The 22,660-nt window shown below is 40.2% G+C and overlaps 1 protein-coding gene and 1 non-coding gene across 3 annotated transcripts in view; one reads left to right on the top strand and one right to left on the bottom strand.

The window, feature by feature from the left end:
* Positions 1-22,660, top strand: part of MELK (maternal embryonic leucine zipper kinase) — an 86,545-nt gene that overhangs the window by 54,108 nt on the left and 9,777 nt on the right. For both annotated transcript variants that reach the window (XM_066365648.1, XM_066365649.1), the window contains 4 exons: positions 8,423-8,554; positions 13,762-13,884; positions 17,826-18,057; positions 21,717-21,813. In XM_066365648.1, the coding sequence (XP_066221745.1) occupies positions 8,423-8,554; positions 13,762-13,884; positions 17,826-18,057; positions 21,717-21,813 (584 nt within the window). The remainder of the gene's footprint in view (positions 1-8,422; positions 8,555-13,761; positions 13,885-17,825; positions 18,058-21,716; positions 21,814-22,660) is intronic.
* On the bottom strand, positions 11,326-11,401 carry TRNAI-GAU (transfer RNA isoleucine (anticodon GAU)). Its single transcript has one exon. It is a non-coding gene; the product is annotated as a tRNA-Ile (tRNA).

Genomic DNA, 22,660 nt, shown 5'->3' with positions numbered 1-22,660 from the left:
AGTTGTTCATTGATTGCTTTTCTTAGGAGCCTTGACTGAGGGGCTCCAGCAGAGCCAGTGACCCCTCGCTCAAGCCAGTGACCTTGGGATCATTTTGATGATCCCATGCTCAAACTGGTGACCCTGCACTCTAAGCTGGTGAGCCCGTGCTCAAGTTGGTGACCTCAGTGTCCCAGATTGATGCTCTATCTACTGTGCCATCACCTGGTCAGGCATCTGTAAATACAATTTTGAAACTTAGAAGTGAAGTGGAACTAGGAATTGTCTTCTTTACTTCTGGTGCAGAAAACAAAATAGATAATGAGGCATCACAGAGATTGTTTTCCTGTATTACATCTCTCTAAATTCCTCAGTTATTCTGAGAGCTAGGCATGACCAAGATCAAGAATGCTGTGATGAAAGTTATAGTTTCTCTTCTTCTGTACTCTTCCCTCATTGTTAAATGTTTGTCTATATCTGTGCTCATTTTCCAGTCCTGGGGATGAATAGAATATATCTCCTTAACCTTGGCTGGATGCTGGCATTACCTGGGAACTTGAAACTAATCCTGATCCTCAGTCCACCCTCAGAGGTTATGATCTCATTGGTTTGGGGTATGGCCTAGGCATCAGACTTTTTAAAAGCTTCCTAGATGATTGCATTGTGCAACCGGGAGTTGAGAAGTACGTACTGCTCTCGAGTCTTGCTATTCAAAGTGTGCTCTGGGACCAGCAGCATCAGCATCATGTGCTGTTTATTAGAAATGCGGAGTCTCAGGCGCCACCTCAGATCTGCTGAATTAGAATCTGCATCTTAATGAAATCCCCCAGTGACTCATGTATATTAAAGGTGGAGAAGCCTTGGTGTATGCCAGTGATTCTCAAGTGGGAGTGAGTTTGCCCCTCAGGAGACATTTTTGGTTGTCATAATTGGGGTTTGTATATGTTAATGGCATTCCTGGTAGAGGCCAGGGATGCTGCTTAATATCCTAAAAATGCACAGAATAGCCACTCACAGTAAAGAATTATCCAGGTCAAAGGTCAGTAGGGTTGAGGTTGAGAAATCCTGGTCTAGCTAATGTCAGAGAATCACATTGGTCTTAAGTATACTTTCTAGTTTACAGAGCCTCAGGAAAACCAGGTTTGAGATCAGTTGTCTTATTTTTCTGGTATCTAAGGAGCTCTGCTTTTATTTCTGGGCCAGTTTAGTGTGACTCATACTGATATGGTGCTGCTGATTTTTGTGCAATGAGAGAGAAACAATATTGTTCCCAAACATTCAACTGATTATTGTACATAAACAAAAGCGCTCTCAAACTGCTTTTTTTTTTTTTTTTTTTGCGGAAGTCCGAGTTTCATATGTCTCATGATTTTGAGCCATCTCATTGTAGCCCTCTTGAGATCCCCAAAAGTGGTGGTAGAGCTTCCACTTCATTGGTTTTCTTACTTTTCCCTTATTCTTCCAGCTCTGAATAGCTCTGGATTGTGGGAGCTGCCAGTCATCTGGTGGGGGAACTTTACTAAGGGTCCCATGTGCATATGAAAACCTGTTCAGACCAAGTCATCCTTTAACTCGACTCCGGCAATGCAAATGCCCGTGTATTCTGGTGATGGGAGTTTAAGATCGAAGCCCTCTGGAGCAAGGTCAGGGGAAGGATAGTGGGCTACCCCTCAGTTTCTCAAACCTCTGTACCAATAGCTGCCTTTCCTCAGCCCCGGTGTCTGGGCAGTTCTTTAATATTCAGCCCGCCTGAACAAAGATGGGATTTAAAAATGTTTTTAGTTTTATAGAAATGGTACTTTCTTTATAACAGGTAAACTTGCTTTCAGACATTTGACTTTCAAAAGAGGGAACTGTCTAAAAGATAAGGAAGGCATTGGTTGTGTTAGAATTGTGGGTTGACATCACCTGAAAGCGTAACTAATGTGTTGATTTATCTGTTATTCAACACAGAACTCCCCTGTGCACCTTATCATAATGAGTAGTATGCAGTAGCTATAGCAGAAAAGTTATAAAAAGAATGCTTTTTTTTTCGCCGTGGGGGGAAGAGGGTTTGGAGGATGGTTATAAAACTCCTAGGCATGCTTAGAAAACTCCATCTAGAACTCTTAGCACTGTCCAGGGATTGTGTGCAATGCCTGGGTTATGCCATTGTTGATAAGCAAGTGGCGGCTTGTTTCTTAGCCATTCATGGTCTCTAATTAGTTTATAGCATCTTTTTTTTTAAAAAGTGGCTATCATAGATGAGACCATAAATGTGGGAGGTGGAAAAAAATCTTTAATGTAGTTTTTGGAAAGTGAAGAGTGATTCTGACTACATAGTTTTCACCCAGTTCCCAGGTACTTTCTCCATGAAACCTTTTCTGTCCTTCCCCCTGCCCTGTCTGGATTAAAGGTAATATTCTGTGATGATTTATCACAGTAGTTTATACTTTTCCCATTAGCTGAATAGATCCAGTATATAAATTTCAAAGCGTTACTATACTTTTGGCCATCTAAATATTGACTGATAAAATTTATAAATAAAAAAAGAATCGAAGTAGACCTCTTTGGATCATGTGCTTTGTGAGGCGATACACAGCATTTAAATATAGTTCAATATTATTAAAATTTAACACTTGCAAGGCAGAGAGTCTCATAGACTTATGAGTACATTATTTAGAAAATTTCAGGTAAACAGTGGATTGAAGAAACATGTTTGCATCCACCACTTTCTAAAACCTCACTAAAATAACAGGGATAAAAGGACAAAAACTTCACAGTGAAGAGACTAAAAGAGTAGACAAAAGTAATGTCATTAAAATTTTGAAAGATATATATATATATAAAATAGATAAGCGGCAGCTGGAATAGCATTTTGGAGAAAGCTGGGAGCCAAAGTGCCTGCAGTGTGAAGGGGCAGTAAGCACATTGATTAGAGCGCAGAGCTTCGCAAAGGCTTAGGGACCAGCGGTGCTAGGAACCTGTGAAGTCAGGGAAGTGAGCAAGGTGGGAACCCAGGACATTGGCTGCAAGTGTATATTAGAAGCAGTTAGACCCCTAGGTCCTTTTTCTACTCGGTACAGCATGGCATCCACCTCTTCCCCACCCCAACAGGAGATAGGAGACATTGAACAAGAGGCACTTTTATACCAGACAGGTCGGGGTGATAAGCTGTTTTGAAAAGGATGCATGGACACACATGTCCTTGTATGGGACAGTGAACTGCTGCCTCTGACCCCATGTAGTGTTCAACTCTAAGAATGCTGGAACTAGGATTTTATCCTATTTGCAGTGGGGGGTGGTGGTGTGTGTGAGAGAAATATTGGAAGATTCATGTCTAGAGAAAAGTAAAAAACAAACAAACACCACAGTCTGATGTGGTGTTTCTGTAATGAAATGTATTACAGAGTAACTATATTTATTTTTATATCTGGACACATGCCACAAACCAGCGCAGCTAGTAATTCCTACTGTAAAAATCAGTGGGAGTTCAGGTTTCCTGTCTGTTTACCTCAGAGCAGTGATTTTCAGCCTTTTCATCTCATGGTACACAGCAACTAATTACTAAAATCCAGCACACCAAAAATATGTTTATTTGCTGACCTGACAAAAAAAGTTAAGTATAATTTTGATTTATTCATACCAGACAGCTATTGTGTTGGCTGTTGTCATTTTTTTATTTGACAATCTAAGGCAGTGGTAGTCAACCTGGTTCCTACCGCCCACTAGTGGGCGTTCCAGCTTTCATGGTGGGCGGTAGCGGAGCAACCAAAGTATAAATAAAAAGATAGATTTAACTATAGTAAGTTGTTTTATAAAGATTTATTCTGCCGACCTGTGGTGGCGCAGTGGATAAAGCGTCGACCTGGAAATGCTGAGGTTGCCGGTTCGAAACCCTGGGCTTGCCTGGTCAAGGCACATATGGGAGTTGATGCTTCCAGCTCCTCCCCCCCTTCTCTCTCTCTGTCTCTCCTTTCTGTCTCTCCCTCTCCTCTCTAAAAATGAATAAATTTTAAAAATTAAAAAAAAAAGATTTATTCTGCCAAACTTAGCGAAAATCTGACATAAAGTACTTGGTAAGTAATTATTATTATTATATGCTTTACCTTGCTATAACTCTGCTTTATAAATATACTTCTCTACTTTATAAATCACCATTATTGTGGAACCAATGGGTGGTTAGAAAATTTTACTACTGCCTGACCTGTGGTGGCGCAGTGGATAAAGCTTCGACCTGGAAATGCTGAGGTTGCCGGTTCGAAACCCTGGGCTTGCCTGGTCAAGGCACATATGGGAGTTGATGCTTCCAGCTCCTCCCCCCTTCTCTCTCTCTGTCTCTCCTCTCTCTCTCTGTCTCTCTCTCTCTCTCTCTCTGTCTCTCCCTCTCCTCTCTAAATGAATAAATAAAAAAAATAAAAAAAATAAAAAAAAAAGAAAAGAAAATTTTACTACTAACAGAGATACAAAAGTGGGCGGTAGATATAAAAAGGTTGACTACCCCTGATCTAAGGGAAAAGAGGTCGGTGCCCCTGACTAAATAGTCAGGTATTGCATGTTTTAAAATTCTTGTGGCATACCAGTGTGCCTCTTGCGGCCCACCTTTGAAAAGTCCCCAATGTGATAAGCAGCCCCAGATTACACATAGAGTCTTTAATTAGCTGTGTTATTATAATTCTTCACTTTTAAAATAGAGACAGACAGTCAAAGATCAACAGATATTTGAGGAAAGCCTCTAACATAAAAGCTGGAGGTCAAAACAAATGGTGTGGGGTTGGTGGGGGGAAGGAAGAAAAAGTAAATATACTCAGAAAAAACAGATAGCAAGAAGTGGAAAAAATGGCTAAGAAATGATCATTAATATTCTCAGAGATGAGAGAAGCTATTTCTTGCTTGCAATAGGAATAAGATGACTAAAAAGGAACATTTCAAGAAATCGCTTTTGAAAATTTAAAAGATGACCACAGAAATGAAAAGCTCAGTAGAAATGTTTGAAAATGAGTTACTGTGAAATCTTTCAAAAGTAGAACCTAAAGACAGAGATGCACAAATAGAAGAGAAGGGGTAAGAAAGGTCCTACATACAAATAATATAAGTTGCAGGAAGTTTTTTTTTTCCATTTTTACGAAGCTGGAAACGGGGAGGCAGTCAGACTCCCGCATGCGCCCGACCAGGATCCACCCGGCATGCCCACCAGGGGGTGATGCTCTGCCCCTCTGGGGCGTCGCTCTGTTGCATCCAGAGCCATCCTAGTGCCTGAGGCAGAGGCCAAGGAGCCATCCCCAGCGCCCAGGCCATCTTTGCTCCAATGGAGCCTCGGCTGCGGGAGGGGAAGAGAGAGACAGAGAGGAAGGAGAGGGGGAGGGGTAGAGAAGCAGATGGGCACTTCTCCTGTGTGCCCTGGCTGGGAATCGAACCCGGAACTCCTACACGCCAGGCCAACGCTCTACCGCTGAGCCAACTGGCCAGGGCCTAAGTTGCAGGAAGTTTTAAAACAGAAGAAAGAGGAGAAGAAATTGTTGAAGAAATAATCCAGAACTGAGTTTCTAAGAACAAAGGTGCTTAATCAGTGCTTAGCAGAATGGATGAAAATAGATCTATACAGGGGCCTATTATAGTGAAATTTCAGAAAACTGGGGAAAAGGAGAAGATCCAGAAAGTTTCAGGGACAAAAACTAAAAGATAATACACAAAGTCTTGGGAATCAGAAAGACTTTAGATTTTTTTATAGCTATACTAGAAGTGAGAAGACCATGGAACCATGCCTTCAAATCGAAAATTATTATCAACTTAGAATTCTGTACTCAGCCAAACTAGAATCAAGTGTGTGGATAAAATGCAGTCATTTATCAGACATGCAAGCTCTCAAAAAATTTACCTCTCATTTATCCACCCTTAGAAAGTTACTGGAGGATGTGTTCTAGGAGAACAAGAAGGTAAGCCAAGAAAGAGGATCTAAAAAACTGAGGATACATTGTAAGGTAGAGGTGAAGGGAATCCCTAGACCAGTGGTTCTCAAACTTTTTGAAGTTGGGGTGCATTTAAAATCCTACAAATAATTATAGGCGCACTATATACAAATTTCTGCGAAATATGTCATAACAATTAAGTCAAATATTAAAGAAAAAATATAAAGTCCAAGCGTGCTTTTATGGTAATTAAACAAAATAAATATGACAAAATTAAATTTATTCTGACATTAAAAAACATTTTTATGTTACATTTTTTGAGTTACGCTTTTTATTTTTATTATCATTATTTTTTTAATTTTTATTTATTTTTATTTTTTTTTACAGAGACATAGAGTGAGTCAGAGAGAGAGATAGACAGGGACAGACAGACAGGAACGGAGAGAGATGAGAAGGATCAATCATTAGTTTTTCATTGCGCGTTGCAACACCTTAGTTGTTCATTGATTGCTTTCTCATATGTGCCTTGACCGTGGGCCTTCAGCAGACCGAATAACCCCTTGCTGAAGCCAGCGACCTTAGGTTCAAGCTGGTGGGCTTTTCCTCAAACCAGATGAGCCTGCACTCAAGCTGGCGACCTTGGGGTCTCGAACCCGGGTCCTCTGCATCCCAGTCCGATGCTCTATCCACTGTGCCACCGCCTGGTCAGGCGAGTTACGCTTTTTAGAATTCATAAAAAAGAGGGGTTAAAAAATTAAAAAATGACAAAAAAGTTATCTTTTTATATATATAGGTACATTCTTAGTAAGATTTAGTAAATTCGGCAGGCCCTGGCACAAATGTGTTGTTTTTTCATTCTTGTGTTTATGAGAATCAGAAATAATATAATGATGTGTTAACAAAAAGAGCGGTATTTCTGTAATGAAATGGTATAACAGAGTAACTATATTTATTTTTAATATAGTTACTGGACACATGCTACAAACCAGCGCAGCTAGTAATTCCAGGTCCCAAGTGGGAATGGTGCATAAATAAGAAAATACATGGAATTAAGAAAATACACTTAAAGAAATAAAAGATGGGGTTGGGAGGGCCCTATAATTGCTTCTGGCAAGAACAAAGCACGCCCAAAAACCGTATCTTGCTTAATTTATAGGCCAAAGTGAAGCCATTAGCAAATCAATGGTCTCTGATCATGTTTCCAAGGCAACCCAAGAATTTTACCAAGTACAGAAAACTCCCACCATACATATCATCTTAATTTTACACCAAACAAAGGGTAGAAGAAACTTGCCTCCAGTCTTTCCAGGGAACATGGGGGTCAGTGTAAACAATCCAGCACCACAGCTTAACAGCCTTTTGCAACCTAATCAGGCAAGTGAGGTTGGGGATTGGGCAGACTGTCAGCTTACAGCCAATTCCCCACACCTCTGTCCCCCAAAAATCTAAATTCCAAATACCCTTTTGGTTTTTTGGTCCCCAACAGGCACATATTTCTCTGGATTACCATAGGGCGCACCTGGAAATCTTCTAGGGTGCACCAGTGCGCCCTGGCGCACACTTTGAGAACCACTGCCCTAGTTTAGACTAACAATTGAGTTGCAATCTGAGAAAGAAGCCAGCCTAGAGTGCAGTATGGAATGCAGACAGCAGGTGGAATGTCTCCAAAGGGGAAACAGAGTAGTTGATATGTGTGAACATGTTGAGAGGAGGTGAAGAGTGTTGGAGACTGTGGAGTTGAGTGGTAAGATGAATAACTGCCTTTAAAAGTTTTAACTTCTGGAAAATCCAAGTTATAAAAGAAGGAAATGCAAGGATAGCACCATGTGTGGTTTAGCTGCAGGGCTGATACTCAGTGTGGCCATACTAGTTGTTAAGCTACTAATAGTTATTTTATATACTGATTGATAAATAACTACTACCTGGAGTGCCCTCCCTGTTGCTCTGTTACCTCCCCTAGGCCCTAATCATCTCCCTCTAGTCCCATCTTAAATCCATCACTAAAAGTTTAATAATTGGCATGACAGGGATCCTCAGGACCCTACTCCCCTCTTGACCTTTCCTGATTGGTCAGTGTACTAATTAAGTGTTTGAACATTACTTTTATTTAGTTGTGACTACTGTATGTTTACATAATATGAGTGTTGATTTATTAAAATTATGATAAAATTATAACAGGAGGATGCAGGGAGATGTGTGTGGGGGAGGGAAGTAAGGAATTATGGTAGAGCTAAGTTCTACACAGTAGGAAATCTACAGATAATACCTGCAACTGAAGAAAAAATTCAAGCTGTATAAATAATTAATTTAGAAATATAGAAAAAATACCTAAAAGTGTTTAAAAGTGGTTCTTTCTGGGGAGTAGGAATGGTGTGTGTGTGTGTGTGTGGGGGGGGTGTCGGGGATTGCTGTTTTTATTGTATGTCTTGTAAAGCTAAAAACAATTTGGAATTCTGAATGTCTGTTACATCAAGGAAAAACATTAATTTAAAACAGAACATTATTTCAAAAGACAACTTTCATCCTCTAAACAACTTGATTTTCTTTTCCTCCAGTGGCAATATGATCATCTCACAGCTACCTATCTTCTGCTTCTAGCCAAGAAGGCTCGGGGAAGACCAGCTCGTTTAAGGCTTCCTCCTTTTTCCTGTGAACAAGCCAGTGGGACCCCACTCACAAACATCAAGGTAAATGTGAGAACTTTTGTGTGAGCACCTACTGCTTATGCCCTGTGCCCGTGCTGCTCTCGAGTGGACACACTACTGGGAAAGGTGGCTTTGCTGGTGTCAAGGAGCAAGAGGCAACAGATTTTATGATTTAAATATTTTTGATGGGGAAAGTGGGAAGTTCTGAATTTGAACTCTAAAATTTTGAATGTTAACATGACATTTAAAAAAAAAATCCTCCCTTCCCCTTATTTTTACAAAAATAATTCCTGATTGTTGAGAAAAATTTTAAGCCACAGGTAAGAAAGGAAAATAGAGTAAACCTACATATCTACTACCTATAGATAATAGTTTATATTTTTCTGTGTATATGTATGTGCTTTTAAAGGATACAGTATTACTGAATTGTGGATAATTTTAAAAATTGTTGGGAGTAAGACCTATGAATACAGGACATATATTTATTTATAGGACATGAAATATTTCAATGACTATTTTGATATTCATTTATATTAAGAGTTTAAGTTTTTGTTTGTTGAGCAGTAGCAAGAGATCATGTAATTCAAATTCTTTGTGTGAGTTAGTTGTAACTAAGTTATTTTTGTCTATTTTGTCATTTTTGTCTCATTTTCCTTTGTCTTGAACATTTGAAATGGCAGAGAAGCTTTATATATTTGGAAGCACTGTGTCATTCCTAAATGCTCACATTAATCTCTGTATTAGTCTTTGTATCTCTCATGGCTTAGAGTTCTACCTTCTAAATCAGTGGTACTCAACCTGGTCCCTACCGCCCACTAGTGGGCGTTCCAGCTTTCATGGTGGGTGCTAGCGGAGCAACCAAAGTATAAATAAAAAGATAGATTTAGCTCTAGTAAGTTGTTTTGTAAAGATTTATTCTGCCAAACTTAGCGAAAATCTGACATAAGTAATTATAATTATATGCTTTACCTTGCTGTAACTCTGCTTTATAAATTTTATAAAGTAAAGTTACTTCCCTACTTTATAAACCACCATTACTGTGGAACCAGTGGGCGGTTAGAAAATTTTACCACTAACAGAGATACAAAAGTGGGCGGTAGGTATAAAAAGGTTGACTACCCCTGTTCTAAATAATACTTTGCCTGATGGGTGTGGAAGTTTGTAATATACCGCATCCCCCATCTATAAGACACACCCTTTTCCAAAAATTTGGGGTCTAAAAACTGGGTGCGTCTTATACAGTGGTTTTAGATTATTTTTTACTTGCATTTTCCTCTTTTTTGCACAGATGAGGAGTTGTATGAATTTTATGATGCATAAAACTTGAGTTCAATAACTTTATGTAATACATTTTTTTTTTCAAATTTTGGGCCCCAAAATCAAGGTGCGTCTTATACATGGAAGTGTCTTATACATGGGGAAATACGGTAATCTTTTCTCAGATTAATTCAGAGTTAGTTTAAACACTTTAGCACTAGGAAACTGAACTTTTATTACTCTCAGAGAGATGGTTAGCCCTTTTTAAGGAATCCAGTATAGCCTAAATGATTATGCAGGTAAAGTGATTTTTTTTTCCCCTTTTAGGTCTTAAAACTAAAAAAAGTTAAAATGCAGGCCCCCTCATTTTTTTGGAACCCCCCTTTTTAAAATTCCCTTTTAATACTTCATTTAGAGCTCTCTTTTTATCACTTGTCAGTCATGTGCTCAGATATAGTGGGTCTTATGACCATGCCAGACCTAACTTGTCTCCCTTCTTCCCTCCCCAGTTGATCTTTGACCAAGCTAAGAACTAAAAAATGTTCGTGCAAGTTGTCTATTGTGTAAAAATATCTCTGAAGTGAGATAATTGTATTCCTTGGATGGTTTTCTGGTCCGGTCTTAGAGAGTTTTGTTGAATACCCCACACCCAGGCAGATCTTTTCTCTGGGTTTTATGGTCAGCCCATCAGCCATCTTGCCCATGTCACCAAACCCTTTAAACTCTCAGACTCAAGTTAACACCGTTGGATACAGGACACAAAAACATGAGCTTTGCTTCTGATCAAGGTCATCTTAGAAAGGCATTAGATAGCTGTATACTTAGAATAAATACTTCATCTAAAGTTTTAAATTTATGATACCTCAGTTAAGAGGTCTGAGGCATTTTCCTAAGCCATTGGATTTTCTAATATCTGGATGGGCCTGGTCTCAATTCATGTGTTTGTAAGACTCATAAAGTACCTGAGTGGAAAAGACCTGGGAAGGAATTTACTTTTAACTACTATCTAATGAGCATTTACCTAATAATTTCATTATTTGGGCATTCATATTGTTGAACCAGTTTTTGTAGCAGATAGATATTTTAATGACAAGAAATGAAGTAGAAATCAAATTTTGGGTTCTTTTCTGATCTTTATGCAAGTGATTGGGACTTGCATCAAGCCACATAGTCTCTTTGTAATATTTTTCCCCTTTGGTTAAATCACCCCTTTTCTATTTCTTTTAAAATATAAATATATATATATATATTTAAATTAATTTATTTTTTTAGTATTTTTCTGAAGTGAGAACCAGGGAGGCAGAGAGACAGATTCCTGCATGAGCCTGACCGGGATCCACCTGGCATGCCCACCTGGGGGTGATGCTCTGCCCATCTAGGGCATTGCTCTGCTGCAACTGGAGCCATTCTAATGCTTGAGGTTGAGGCCATGGAGCCATCCTCAGTGTCCGGGCCAACTTTGCTCCAATGGAGTCTTGGCTGCGGGGAAGGGAAGAGAGAGACAGAGAGGAAGGAGAGGGGGAAGGGTAGAGAAGCAGATGGACGCTTCTCCTGTGTGCCCTGGCTGGGAATCGAACCCAGGACTTTCACACATCAGGCCAGTGCTCTACCACTGAGCCAGCCGACCAGGGCCCAAACCACCCTTTTTCTTTAGGGAGTTGTTTATAAGGAAGTAAGTAACCCTGAACTGTTAATCAATAAATGAAACTTACAGTTAAACAATAATATAGTCTGATTCAAGAATCACAGAAGAGTACATCATCATCAACATCATTAGCATTTTCAGACCCCATGCTAGGCTCTAGGGAAAACAATATCTAAAATGTGCTTGGTTTCTAACAGTTATGTTACATCATAATCAGAGTAGATCAGTGATTTTCAAACTTTTTTATCTCATGGCATGTATAAACTAATCACCTAAATTCTGCGGCACACCAAAAAATACATTTTTTGTTGATCTGACCAAAAAAATAGCTATTGGCTGTTGTAATTTTTTTATTTGACAATCTAAGGGAAAAGTGGTAGCTGATTAACAATTTCTAAGGGAAATTGCTGTAGATGATTAGTGCCAGCTAAGGGGCTAGAGGTATGCACTAGGGTAGTGGTCGGCAAACTCATTAGTGAACAGAGCCAAATATCAACAGTACAACGATTGAAATTTCTTTTGAGAGCCAAATTTTTTAAACTTAAACTATATAGGTAGGTACATTCCTTATCGAGGTAGTACCCACATGTGGTATTTTGTGGAAGAGCCACACTCAAGGGGCCAAAGAGCCACATGTGGCTCGCGAGCCGTGGTTTGCCGACCAGGGTGCTAGGTGCTTTAGGGATGGCAGTGATCACCATGGGCGATCCAAACTGGACCCACAGTCAAGTTTAGAAAAATGGAAAAGGGAGAGCACAGTATTCAGGGCAAGGTAAGTGTAATTAATAAAAGCCTAGGCACCTAAATGTGCTTGATATATTTTGTTGACAATGGCTAGACTTGTTTAGCTAAAATGAAGAGTTCAAGTGTGAGGTAAGTGAAAGAGGTAGAGAGAGAGCGCATGAGCTGGAAGGGTAGGCAGGAGATTATAGGGAACCCCAAAATTCCACGTCAGAGGGGTTAGACTTTATGCTCTTGATAATGGGAACCATGGATTTTTGAGCAAGATATGACATTGATATAACTATAATTTTAAATAATTCATTCAGTGGCATATAGAATTGTTTAGTTCAGGAATGTGTGTGTGCTGTAGTACCCATAGCAGCCGTCATTCATACAACACTGTACTTCTCCCCATGAGCCTAGACTTAGCTTTAGTATTTTTCTCAGCCTAGCACTCCATGTAGCGAGGTCTAGTTGGTAATTGGCAGTCCTGGAGAACTCTGTCGTTCCTGCTTGAGAGAGTGGGAAGATTGGTGGCAGAGCCTGTATTGTCTGTTTGAATAGTTCAGATCCAAGAAGATTTGTCCTTGAATTAAAACAGTAGCAATGGGACTGGAAAAGAAAGGATGAAGTGTAAGAAATTGAATTAAAATTGCTTGGCCAGGTTAACTAGATGTTGAGGGAAAGGGAAGGAGGGAGAAATAAAAAAAACCAGTTATGCTCTATTGTCTCAGAATTTAGGGTGTATTTGGTATAACCTTAGTTTATAGAGAGGAAGAATGTGGGAAAATAAATGACTCTTGTGGTATTATTACCAAGGACCTTAAATATCCTGTCCTCAGGACATTTTTCATAAGGCTGTTTTATTCCAAGTATGAATGGCTAACTACTCTGTATGTTCTTGTATCTAAGAAACCTGTATTTCAAAGTTGTTTCCCTTTCATCTTGTTAGAACTTTTATTTGTAGATTTGCAAAAGATTTATTTGTCTGGCATTAGTGATTATTTGATACTGTTAAGCTAAGTAGTATTGCCATTAAGAATGTTCCAGGCCCTAGCCAGTTGGCTCAGGGGTAGAGTGTTGGCCTGGCGTGTGGAAGTCCTGGATTCACAGTCAGGGCACACAGGAGAAGAGACCATCTACTTTTACACCCCCCCACCCCCGGTCTGTCTGTCTGTCTCTCTCTCTCTCGCACGTGCACGCTCTTTCTCTCTTCTCCTCCCACAGCCATGGCTTGAATGGTTTGAGCAAGTTGGCCTCGGGTGCTAAGGATGGCTCCATGGTCTCACCTCAGGTGCTAAAATAGCTCAGTTGCGAAGCAACAGAGCAGCAGCCCAAGATGGGCAGAGCATTGATTGCCTGGTAGGGGGCTTGCCGGGTGGATCCTGGTCAGGGTGCATGTGAGAGTCTGTCTCTTTGCCTCCCCACCTCATGTTCTATGATATTGTTTGAGATTCTCCCATCTAATAATCTGAAATAAAATTTTTTGACTTTCTGTTTTCTGTACTGAATGGTTAGCTCCTTCAATATACTCGCTCTCATTGTCTCTGCTTCTAGGGCCTTACTCTGTGGTGAGAATGTACTATTTTAAAAATTGAATCATGATTCTTTTATTTTTTAATAGTCAAAGAACCTGAGTCTGGAAGATGTGACCACAAGTGATGAAAATTATGTGGCCAGTTTAATAGACTATGAATGGTGTGAAGACAGTTTATCAACAGGCATGGCTACTCCCCAAACACCACAGGTTGGTTAATTTTAATACTATTTAAAGCAGGATATATTGTCTCAATTATAAAAACATCTAGGCACTAACATGCAATCTAGTATGTGCTTGCAAACTAAATGAATTCCTAAACCGATGAAAACGTTAATGAAAGATTGTTGGAATGTGAATGAAAGGGACGCCAGTTGTTTCCAAGGTGAAGAAGGCCGAGATCCCATTTTGTAACACTTTCCTACTTCTCTCTCTCTTTTTTTAATGAGGTATAATTTACATGTAGTTAATAGTTCGATACACTATTTTAATGTACAGTTCTGTTTTGACAAATGCATGCAGTTGTGCAACCCCCACCAAAATAAAAACAGTTCTATAGCCTCCAAGTTCCCTGTGCCCCTTTGTAGTCTACTCCCTCTCCCCCCCAACTCAGAGCAGCAACTGATCTGGTTTCCTCTCCTTTTGAAAATGTTTTTATCCTACTTGGAGTTTGTTGAGCTTCTTGGATGCATAGTTAATATTTCTCCTTCTCCCTCTGCGGGGCTCACGCATTGCACGCTCCGTCCTTGGGCGGGGAACCCAGCAGCAGGTGTGCATGTCTGCTCAGGGAAGCTCACCAGAGACTCCACATCCAGTCTTTCCCGGGCGCTGCTTACTCAGGCACTTTGCCTCTGTGCTCAAGCACAGTCACAGGAATTCTAGACTTCCGAAAGGAAACAGGTGTTCACCATACATCACACTTTTTGTAGTCTCTACACCAGGGGTCTCAAACTCGCGGCCCGTGGGCCGCATGCGGGCTGCCGAACAATTTTGTGCGGCCCGCAGACTAATCCACGAAGTTCAATAAATATTTTGGAATAGTATTTGGAATAATATAATTTTTGGAATAATATAATTTTAAATAGTATTTGGAATAATATAATTTTAAATAGTATTAAAATTAACCAACCTGTGGTGTTTGGGGAGTAGCCATGCCTGTTGATAAATTGTCTTCACACCATTCATAGTCGATTAAACCGGCCACATAATTTTCATCACTTGTGGTCACATCTTCCAGACTCAAAATATTCAATAAATATTTTGAACTTCGTGGATTAGTCTGCGGGCCGCACAAAATTGTTCGGCGGCCTGCGGGCTGCGAGTTTGAGACCCCTGCTCTACACCCTGGTACAGCAGGGTTCAGTGCCCCAGCCATACAAATTGACTTGGTGCTGGGAACTTTTTAAAAGCCGAGTTCCCAACTCCAGCCAGAACCTGCTATGTTAACTCTTGTGTACAGCAAGGCCCCTATTGTATATGTGGGGGTTCTACAGGGTATTAGAAGTGGAATATCTTCAACTTTACCGGATATTGTCAGTTTTTCCACCAAAGTGGTTGGATTAATTATCCTTCAACCACCAGTAGAAGAGTGTTCCCGCCGATCTACATTCTTATCAATACTTGGTATTTTAGCTATTTAATGTTTTCTAATCTGGGGAGTGTAAAGTGTTATCTCACTGGGGTTTTAATTTGTACTTTTCTGATTATTTAGGCATCTTTTCATATATTAATAATAGTTCCTCTATCTGGTTGGCTGAATTCCTCTTGTTCTTCCTAAGGCCAGTTTCCTCTTTCTCTTGCTTCTTTGCTTTCACTTATATATTTTAGAATCATATTGACAAATTCTACTTAAAAATTGAAATTAAATGTTAATTTAAGATTCAAATTGGGAAAGAATGTAATATAGATTCTTAAATCCCCTATCCATAAACACAGTACACCTCTCCATTTATTAAGTTTCAGTTAATTGCTTTTAATAAAGTTTTCTAAATTTCTGCAGAAAGGTCTTCATATTTTTTTATTAGATTTAGTTCTAGATACTTTTTTTTTATTACTACAGTATTGGGAGTGGTAGGTTTTTAAAAACCATATTTTTATAACCTTCTGGTACTGGTGTATATATGAAATGAAATTGATTTTTGTGTATTGATCTTACATTCAACAACTTTCCTAAACTCTAATTCTTATTTGTCTACATATGGTTTTGAGTGCTGTACTTAGAGAATTATATCATCTATGGATAACAGTTTTGTTTCTTCCAATTCTTATGCCTTCAATACCTTTTTCTTTTATTACCACTTTTAGTTGTCCTAGCAGGATAGCAGGCATTCTGTGTTTTCTCAATTATAAAAAAAAGGCTCTGTGGGAATACTTTGAGACTTGGACTGAGGAAGGGTTGAGAACTTGGGTTGTGTTGGATTGAAGGCTGCTTTTTAGATAGGAGTTATGTTTGCTTCTAGCATGCTCCTGGAACACAACCAATTTAGAACTACTTAAAATTAAGTTCTAGGCTTGCATTTCTGGACTATGCACACAGTATGAATTTGGGCCCCTAGCTTAGGTGAAGACTATCCTGTGGTTACTTAACAGATTAATAAAGGAGACTTTTTATTTTCCCTCCTCCAGAGCTAAGGCCAAGATAGATACATTTTCTTGCTGACTCCTTTGAAGGGCAGATTTATATTTAATTTACTTTCTTATTTTAATTACAGCCCTTCCTGGCTATTCATGGGAACTTTATTTATTTTTAATTTTTATTTTTTTGTATTTTTCTGAAGTTGGAAACGGGGAGGCAGTCAGACAGACTCCCGCATGTGCCCGACCGGGATCCACCCGGCATGCCCACCAGGGGGCGCTGCTCTGTTGCAACCAGAGCCACTCTAGTGCCTGAGGCAGAGGCCATAGAGCCATCCTCAGCGCCCAGGCCAACTTTGCTCCAATGGAGCCTTGGCTGCCGGAGGGGAAAAGAGAGACAGAGAGGAAGGAGAGGGGGAGGGGTGGAGAAGCAAATGGGCGCTTCTCCTGTGTGCCCTGGCTGGGAATCGAACCCGGGACTCCTGCAGGCCAGGCTGACGCTCTACCACAGAGCCAACCGGCCAGGGCCCATGGGAACTTTAGATCTAACTTACCACCTAGCACTGGTCTGAGGCTTCTGTGGTGTTAAAGCCTGTGCCATGGGGTAGCTGAAATAGTAGATAGATGACCGTAGGGCAGTAAGCAGTCTCATCCTGGGTTACGTTTCTGGATTCATGGTCCTGTTTTTAGTTTGACGTCTAAGGACTTTCCTTACTTCTTTGCAAGCTCAACCATAAATGCAAAAGGATTAAAAAATATTTTCTGGCCCTGGCTGGTTGGCTCAGTGGTAGAATGTTGGCCCGGCATGTGGATGTCCCAGGTTCAATTCCCAGGCAGGGTACACAGAAGTGACCATCTGCTTCTTCAGCTCTCCCCCTTCTCTCATTCTCTCTCTCTCTCTCTCTCACTCACTCTCTCTCTCTCTCTCTCTCTTCCCCTCCTATAGCCATGGCTTGGTTGGTTTCAGCTCATCGGCTTTGGGAGCTAAGGATGGCTCTGGGGAGCCTCCACCTCAGGTGCTAAAAATAGCTCAGTTATGAGCATGGCCCCAGATGAGCAGAGCATTGGCCCCAGATGGGGGTTGCCAGGTGGATCCCGGTCAGGAGTCTGTCTCTCTATCTACTCTCCTCTCACTTGGAAAAGAAGAAAAAAACATTTTTTTCAATTCAACATTTCTGTTATTTTAACATGGTTTTTCTGCCCTAATTATTGACTAAACTTTTATTTTTGGCACATTTTAAGAGACAAACCTTGGAAATCTAGGATGGGAAGCAATTTGGGGGGATTTGTTTGTGGCCATTTTCAATACTGCCACAGGACCTGGTATGTTTGAATAAAAACTTTGCCTGAAACATATTGAAAATTACCTGTCAATAGAACAGACTAAAGTGATCTACATGTACTAAAGAGAACAGAATGTACATTTTCAAATTTCCTGGTATTACCAATAATATCCTTTTGATATTATTTCATTTTATTAAAAATGGTACAAGGTAATTTGCAAATGATTAAGGCATGTTGTAAAGAAATTGACTTTTCTTCTTCAGTGTGCTTTATCCAGTGAATTTTTTTTTCAGTTTGCCAAGCATTGGACAGAATCAAATGGTCTGGAATCTAAATCATTAACTCCAGTTTTATGCAGAGCATCTGCCAATAAATTAAAGAACAAAGAGAACATATATACTCCTAAGTCCACAGTAAAGAATGAAGAGGGCTTTATACTCCCAGAGCCAAAGACTCCAGTTAATAAGAACCAGCATAAAAGAGAAATACTCACTACACCTAATCATTGCACTACACCCTCGAAAGGTATTTGCTGAAACACCTTCAAAGTCTATTCTTCTTAGCATGCTAACTAAATGTACAGCAGGTCAGAAATGACTAGCATTGCTCTCGGGAATGTCTTAGGAGAAGCCAACTTGCTTTTTTATTATGTTATTTGCATTAGCTGAAATGAAAGCGTATTAGTCAACTTTTAATTTTTCTCAAATGATATTTTTTTCTTTTATATATGTATAAAGGTGAATTATAGCATCATAGAATATCAAAGCTGAAATCAAGTTAGAGCTCGTTTCATCCACCTGCCTGAGATTCAGATGAGAGAAGTGCTTTGCCCAAAGTCATCCAGGGTCAGATTTTGCAAGCCCCTTTGCTTCCACTAATAATGATGAAACTGAAGCCTCTGCTGAACCCTTCTTACTCATCTTGGACCTTCAGTTCTGGTATCTGATCCTGCTGTGCCTTGTCCTACCTCCCACACTCCAGCAGGCAGGGTAAACCTGTGATGCCCTTCCAGTTATCTGTGTCCAGATACTGCAACTCCCATTTCCCTGGTTTCCTCTCCAGCTTAATCATCCCCAAGTATTGAATCTATTTCCTTTATGACATCTCAGTGTTTTGATTGCTCACCTCATCTAAACAATTCTGTTTTGTCAGTATGCCTCTTAAAATAGTGTCTGGAACTGAACCCAATCTTCTAGTGTTGTGTCTCACCAGGATAAGAACATAAGTGTCATGAGAGTAGGGATTCTGCTGTGTTTATTGCAGCCTGGCCTATTACATGATTACATGGGGTGGGAGTGGCTATATGTCTGGTGCATAGTAGGCGCCCAGTGCCTCATATAAAATGGGGCCATATCTGTTGAACAAAGGAATGAATAAATTAGAGTCTGAAGGGATTTAATTTACCATGATCTAGTCTATGTCACTTTTTAAAATGGCACCTAAACTTTATTTAAAAGCTTTTTCCAGCAGTTGTGACCCAGTCTTGTTGTGTTAAGATCCTAGGCCCTGGCTGGTTGGCTCTGTGGTAGAGCATTGGCCTGGTGTGTAGATGTCCCAGGTTCGATTCCCGGCCAGGGCACACAGGAGAAGCGCCCATCTGCTTCTCTACCCCTCCCCATCACTTCTCTCTCTCTCTCTCTCTCTCTCTCTCTCTCTCTCTCCCTCCCCCCTCCCTTCCCTCCGGCAGTGATGGCTTCATTAGAGCGAGTTGGCCCTAGGCACTGAGGATGGCTCTGTGGCCTCCACCTCAGGAGCTAAGAAAAGCTTGGTTGCTGAGCAGCGGAGCAACACCCTAGATGGGCAATGCAACGCCTCATAGGGGGTTTGCCAGATCCGAGCCGGGGTGCGAGTGGGAGTCTGTTTCTACCTCCTCGCCTCTCACTTAAGAAAAAACACAACATCCTAATAACGTAAACTCTGAAACATTGCCACGTGAACTGCTGTTAAAGTACGTGCTGTCATTATGTGGGGCCGATAGCCAGTCCCAAAGTCTACTTAAAGTAAAACTGTGAAAAACTTTGTCAGAATATCTGCTGGAAGTTCTGTTAATCTTATTTTTTATTTTATCAACCCAAAGAACACTTTTCCTGAAATTTCAAGGCTAGTTTGGTGTGATGATGAGAATGATTGTGTGTGCGTGCGCGTGTGTGTCTGTGATTGTCATGAGGTTTCAGTGAGATAACATTTGCACATAGCAGGACTCAGTAGTATTTTGCTATTGCATCTTTTCTCAGGGTTAGGGGGTGTCTCTCCCTTCCGTCATTTCTCTCAATACAGTGCAACATCCTTTGTGAGTCAGGTTGGATAGGGGGATAAGATTGACTCTGAGCTCATTCAGGGCTTTTAAAAAAGACTTTGTTGCTTATAGTCTCTTCTGTTATTGATATTTTCTGCTTTTTATGTATTTCTGAAGGTTTTAAAATATGGCTAGTTGAGAATTTATAATCTTAACATGTCATTGGTTTACATGTCTTGTCTGCGTGAGAGAGATTATGTTGGTGAAAGGTATTACTGGCTGTTCTTTAAACATAAGAGCTGTCTGTGGGGGCACATGTCTGAGCCCTGATTGATAGCTTTCGTTAGTGCTTTACACTTTACTTCCGCTGAGTCATTTTTTCTTTTAAATTTATTTATTTATTACAGAGACAGAGAGTGAGTCAGAGAGAGGGATAGACAGGGACGAAGAGAGATGAGAAGCATCAATCATTAGTTTTTCATTGCGTGTTGCAACACCTTAGTTGTTCATTGATTGCTTTCTCATATGTGCCTTGACCACTGGCCTTCAGCAGACCGAGTAACCCTTGCTGGAGCCAGCGACCTTGGGTTCAAGCTGGTGGGCTTTTTTTGCTCAAACCAGATGAGCCCGCGCTCAAGCTGGCGACCTCGGGGTCTCAAACCTGGGTCCTTTGCATCCCAGTCTGACGCTCTATCCACTGCGCCACCGCCTGGTCAGGCTCCACTGAGTAATTTTTGACATAAACATTAATTTCATTTTTCTGAACCCTACATAATCCAGTCAGTGACAATTTGTTGAAGAATAACTGTATAGTAGTAGGTACTCTCAGTATACAAAAATTAACATCGTTTTCATAGATGTTGATTGATCTTATTTTCTTATTCTTGTAGAACCAGTGAGAATAGTGCTGAGTAGTCAGAAACAAACCAAAACCTCTGATCTCTTTTTAAAAACTCAGTATTTGTATTATAAAGTGAATATTATTATCTCTAAAGGGTTATAACTTTTAGATCATGAACAAAATTTACCTAATCACTGGTAACCAGATTTGTTAATGCAAATTTGTCACAAACTATCTGGAATACAAATACCCCACTGGAATAAAACACCAAATTCTGGACTAGAGAATATAAAAATAACCAAAGCTCGCTACTTGTTGTTAACTTCTGTCAAGCTTTCACAGGGACCATTGGCTTTGCCTAACTCAGGGGTCGGGAACCTTTTTGGCTGAGAGAGCCATGAATGCTACATATTTTAAAATGTAATTCCATGAGAACCATACAGTGACCTGTGTACTTTATGCATTATCCAATAAAAATTTGGTGTTGTCCCGGAGGACAGCTGTGATTGGCTCCGGCCACCCGCAACCATGAACATGAGCGGTAGGAAATGAATGGATTGTAATACATGAGAATGTTTTATATTTTTAATGTTATATTATTTTTTTTATTAAAGATTTGTATGTGAGCCAGATGCAGCCATCAAAAGAGCCACATCTGGCTCGCGAGCCATAGGTTCCCGACCCCTGGCCTAACTGGCTAAAAGAGCTGTGAATTGAATTAACACCTCCCAGTACTGTATCACACTAAGGTATAAATTGGGTCCTTGTATAAATACAGGTTGACTTTTATTTATAGAAAGAGAATCAATCACAAAATCTGTATTTATGCTATCTATTTAGATCTGTCATATATTTATAATAAAATCATAAGCATGGCCTCAGTTTTGCAGTGAAGAAAAAGAAGAGCCATATGTGCAAAGCAAAAGGATTTTGTGTTTGTTATAAATCATATGCAAACATTTATATAAAGAATTATAGTCTTAGCATCACTGGCAGAGTGATTACAATATTTCTGAGTCGATGAATGAGGTGATGTATTTTTGATAGAAATTTGGAAACCATAGTATGTCAACTATGTATGGCTTGTGTTTGTTGTTTTTTTAATAGTTAGAAACCAGTGCCTGAAGGAAACTCCAAATAAAATGCCAGTAAATTTGGCAGGAACAGAGAAGTTAATGGCAGGTGCCATTAGCCCTGAGAGGCGGTAAGTGTTCTGTTTTTTGGACTCTTTGATCTTTATATGTATAGTTAGATTTTCTTTTTTCATATATGATAAGCCTGATTAAGGCAAGCCATCATGTAGTTTCTGTCAGAGGCTGTAGGAATGTCTGCATGAGTGTGGTCTTTGGCCGTTACGGGAGCTGTCACCACTGCCTTCCTCGTGGGGTAGAATTGTGAAACTCGTCGGCAGAAGGACTGGCACCTTAACCTAAAATACAGCGACTGGCAAGGCAGTAGCCTTGGCCCCAGCCTCATAGTCTTCTTTTTTACTCTGAAGCTAACCTTTCCCTTTCTCTATACTTTTGCTAGTAGAGCATAGTCATCCACTAACAGAGAGCAGTTGCTCAAAATGATAAAGATATGAAAGAGTTTTTCAAAGAAAACCCATTCTGGCCTGACTGGGCGGTGGCGCAGTGGATAGAGTGTCAGACTGGGATGCCGAGGACCCGGGTTCGAGACCCCGAGGTTGCCAGCTTGAGCGCGGGCTCATCTGGTTTGAGCAAAGCTCACCAGCTTGGACCCAAGGTCGCTGGCTTGAGCAAGGGGTTACTCGGTCTGCTGAAGGCCCGCGGTCAGGGCACATATGAGAAAGCAATCAATGAAAAACTAAAATGCCACAACAAAAAACTGATGATTGATGCTTCTCATCTCTCTCCATTCCTGTCTGTCTGTCCCTATCTATCCCTCTCTTTGACTCTTGCTCTGTCTCTGTAAAAAAAAAAAAAAAAAAGGAAGAAAAGAAAACCCATTCTTACATGAATGATTCTGTAGCATCAGTGACCTTTTATTGTTTTTATAGTTATTTTTTTGAGCAGGATCCATTTTGAGGA

This window comes from Saccopteryx leptura, chromosome 2 (genome assembly GCF_036850995.1).
Source record: "Saccopteryx leptura isolate mSacLep1 chromosome 2, mSacLep1_pri_phased_curated, whole genome shotgun sequence".
NCBI lineage: Eukaryota > Metazoa > Chordata > Mammalia > Chiroptera > Emballonuridae > Saccopteryx > Saccopteryx leptura.
Note: the sequence above shows the minus strand (reverse complement) of the source record. Positions and strands in the feature narration are given on the sequence as shown.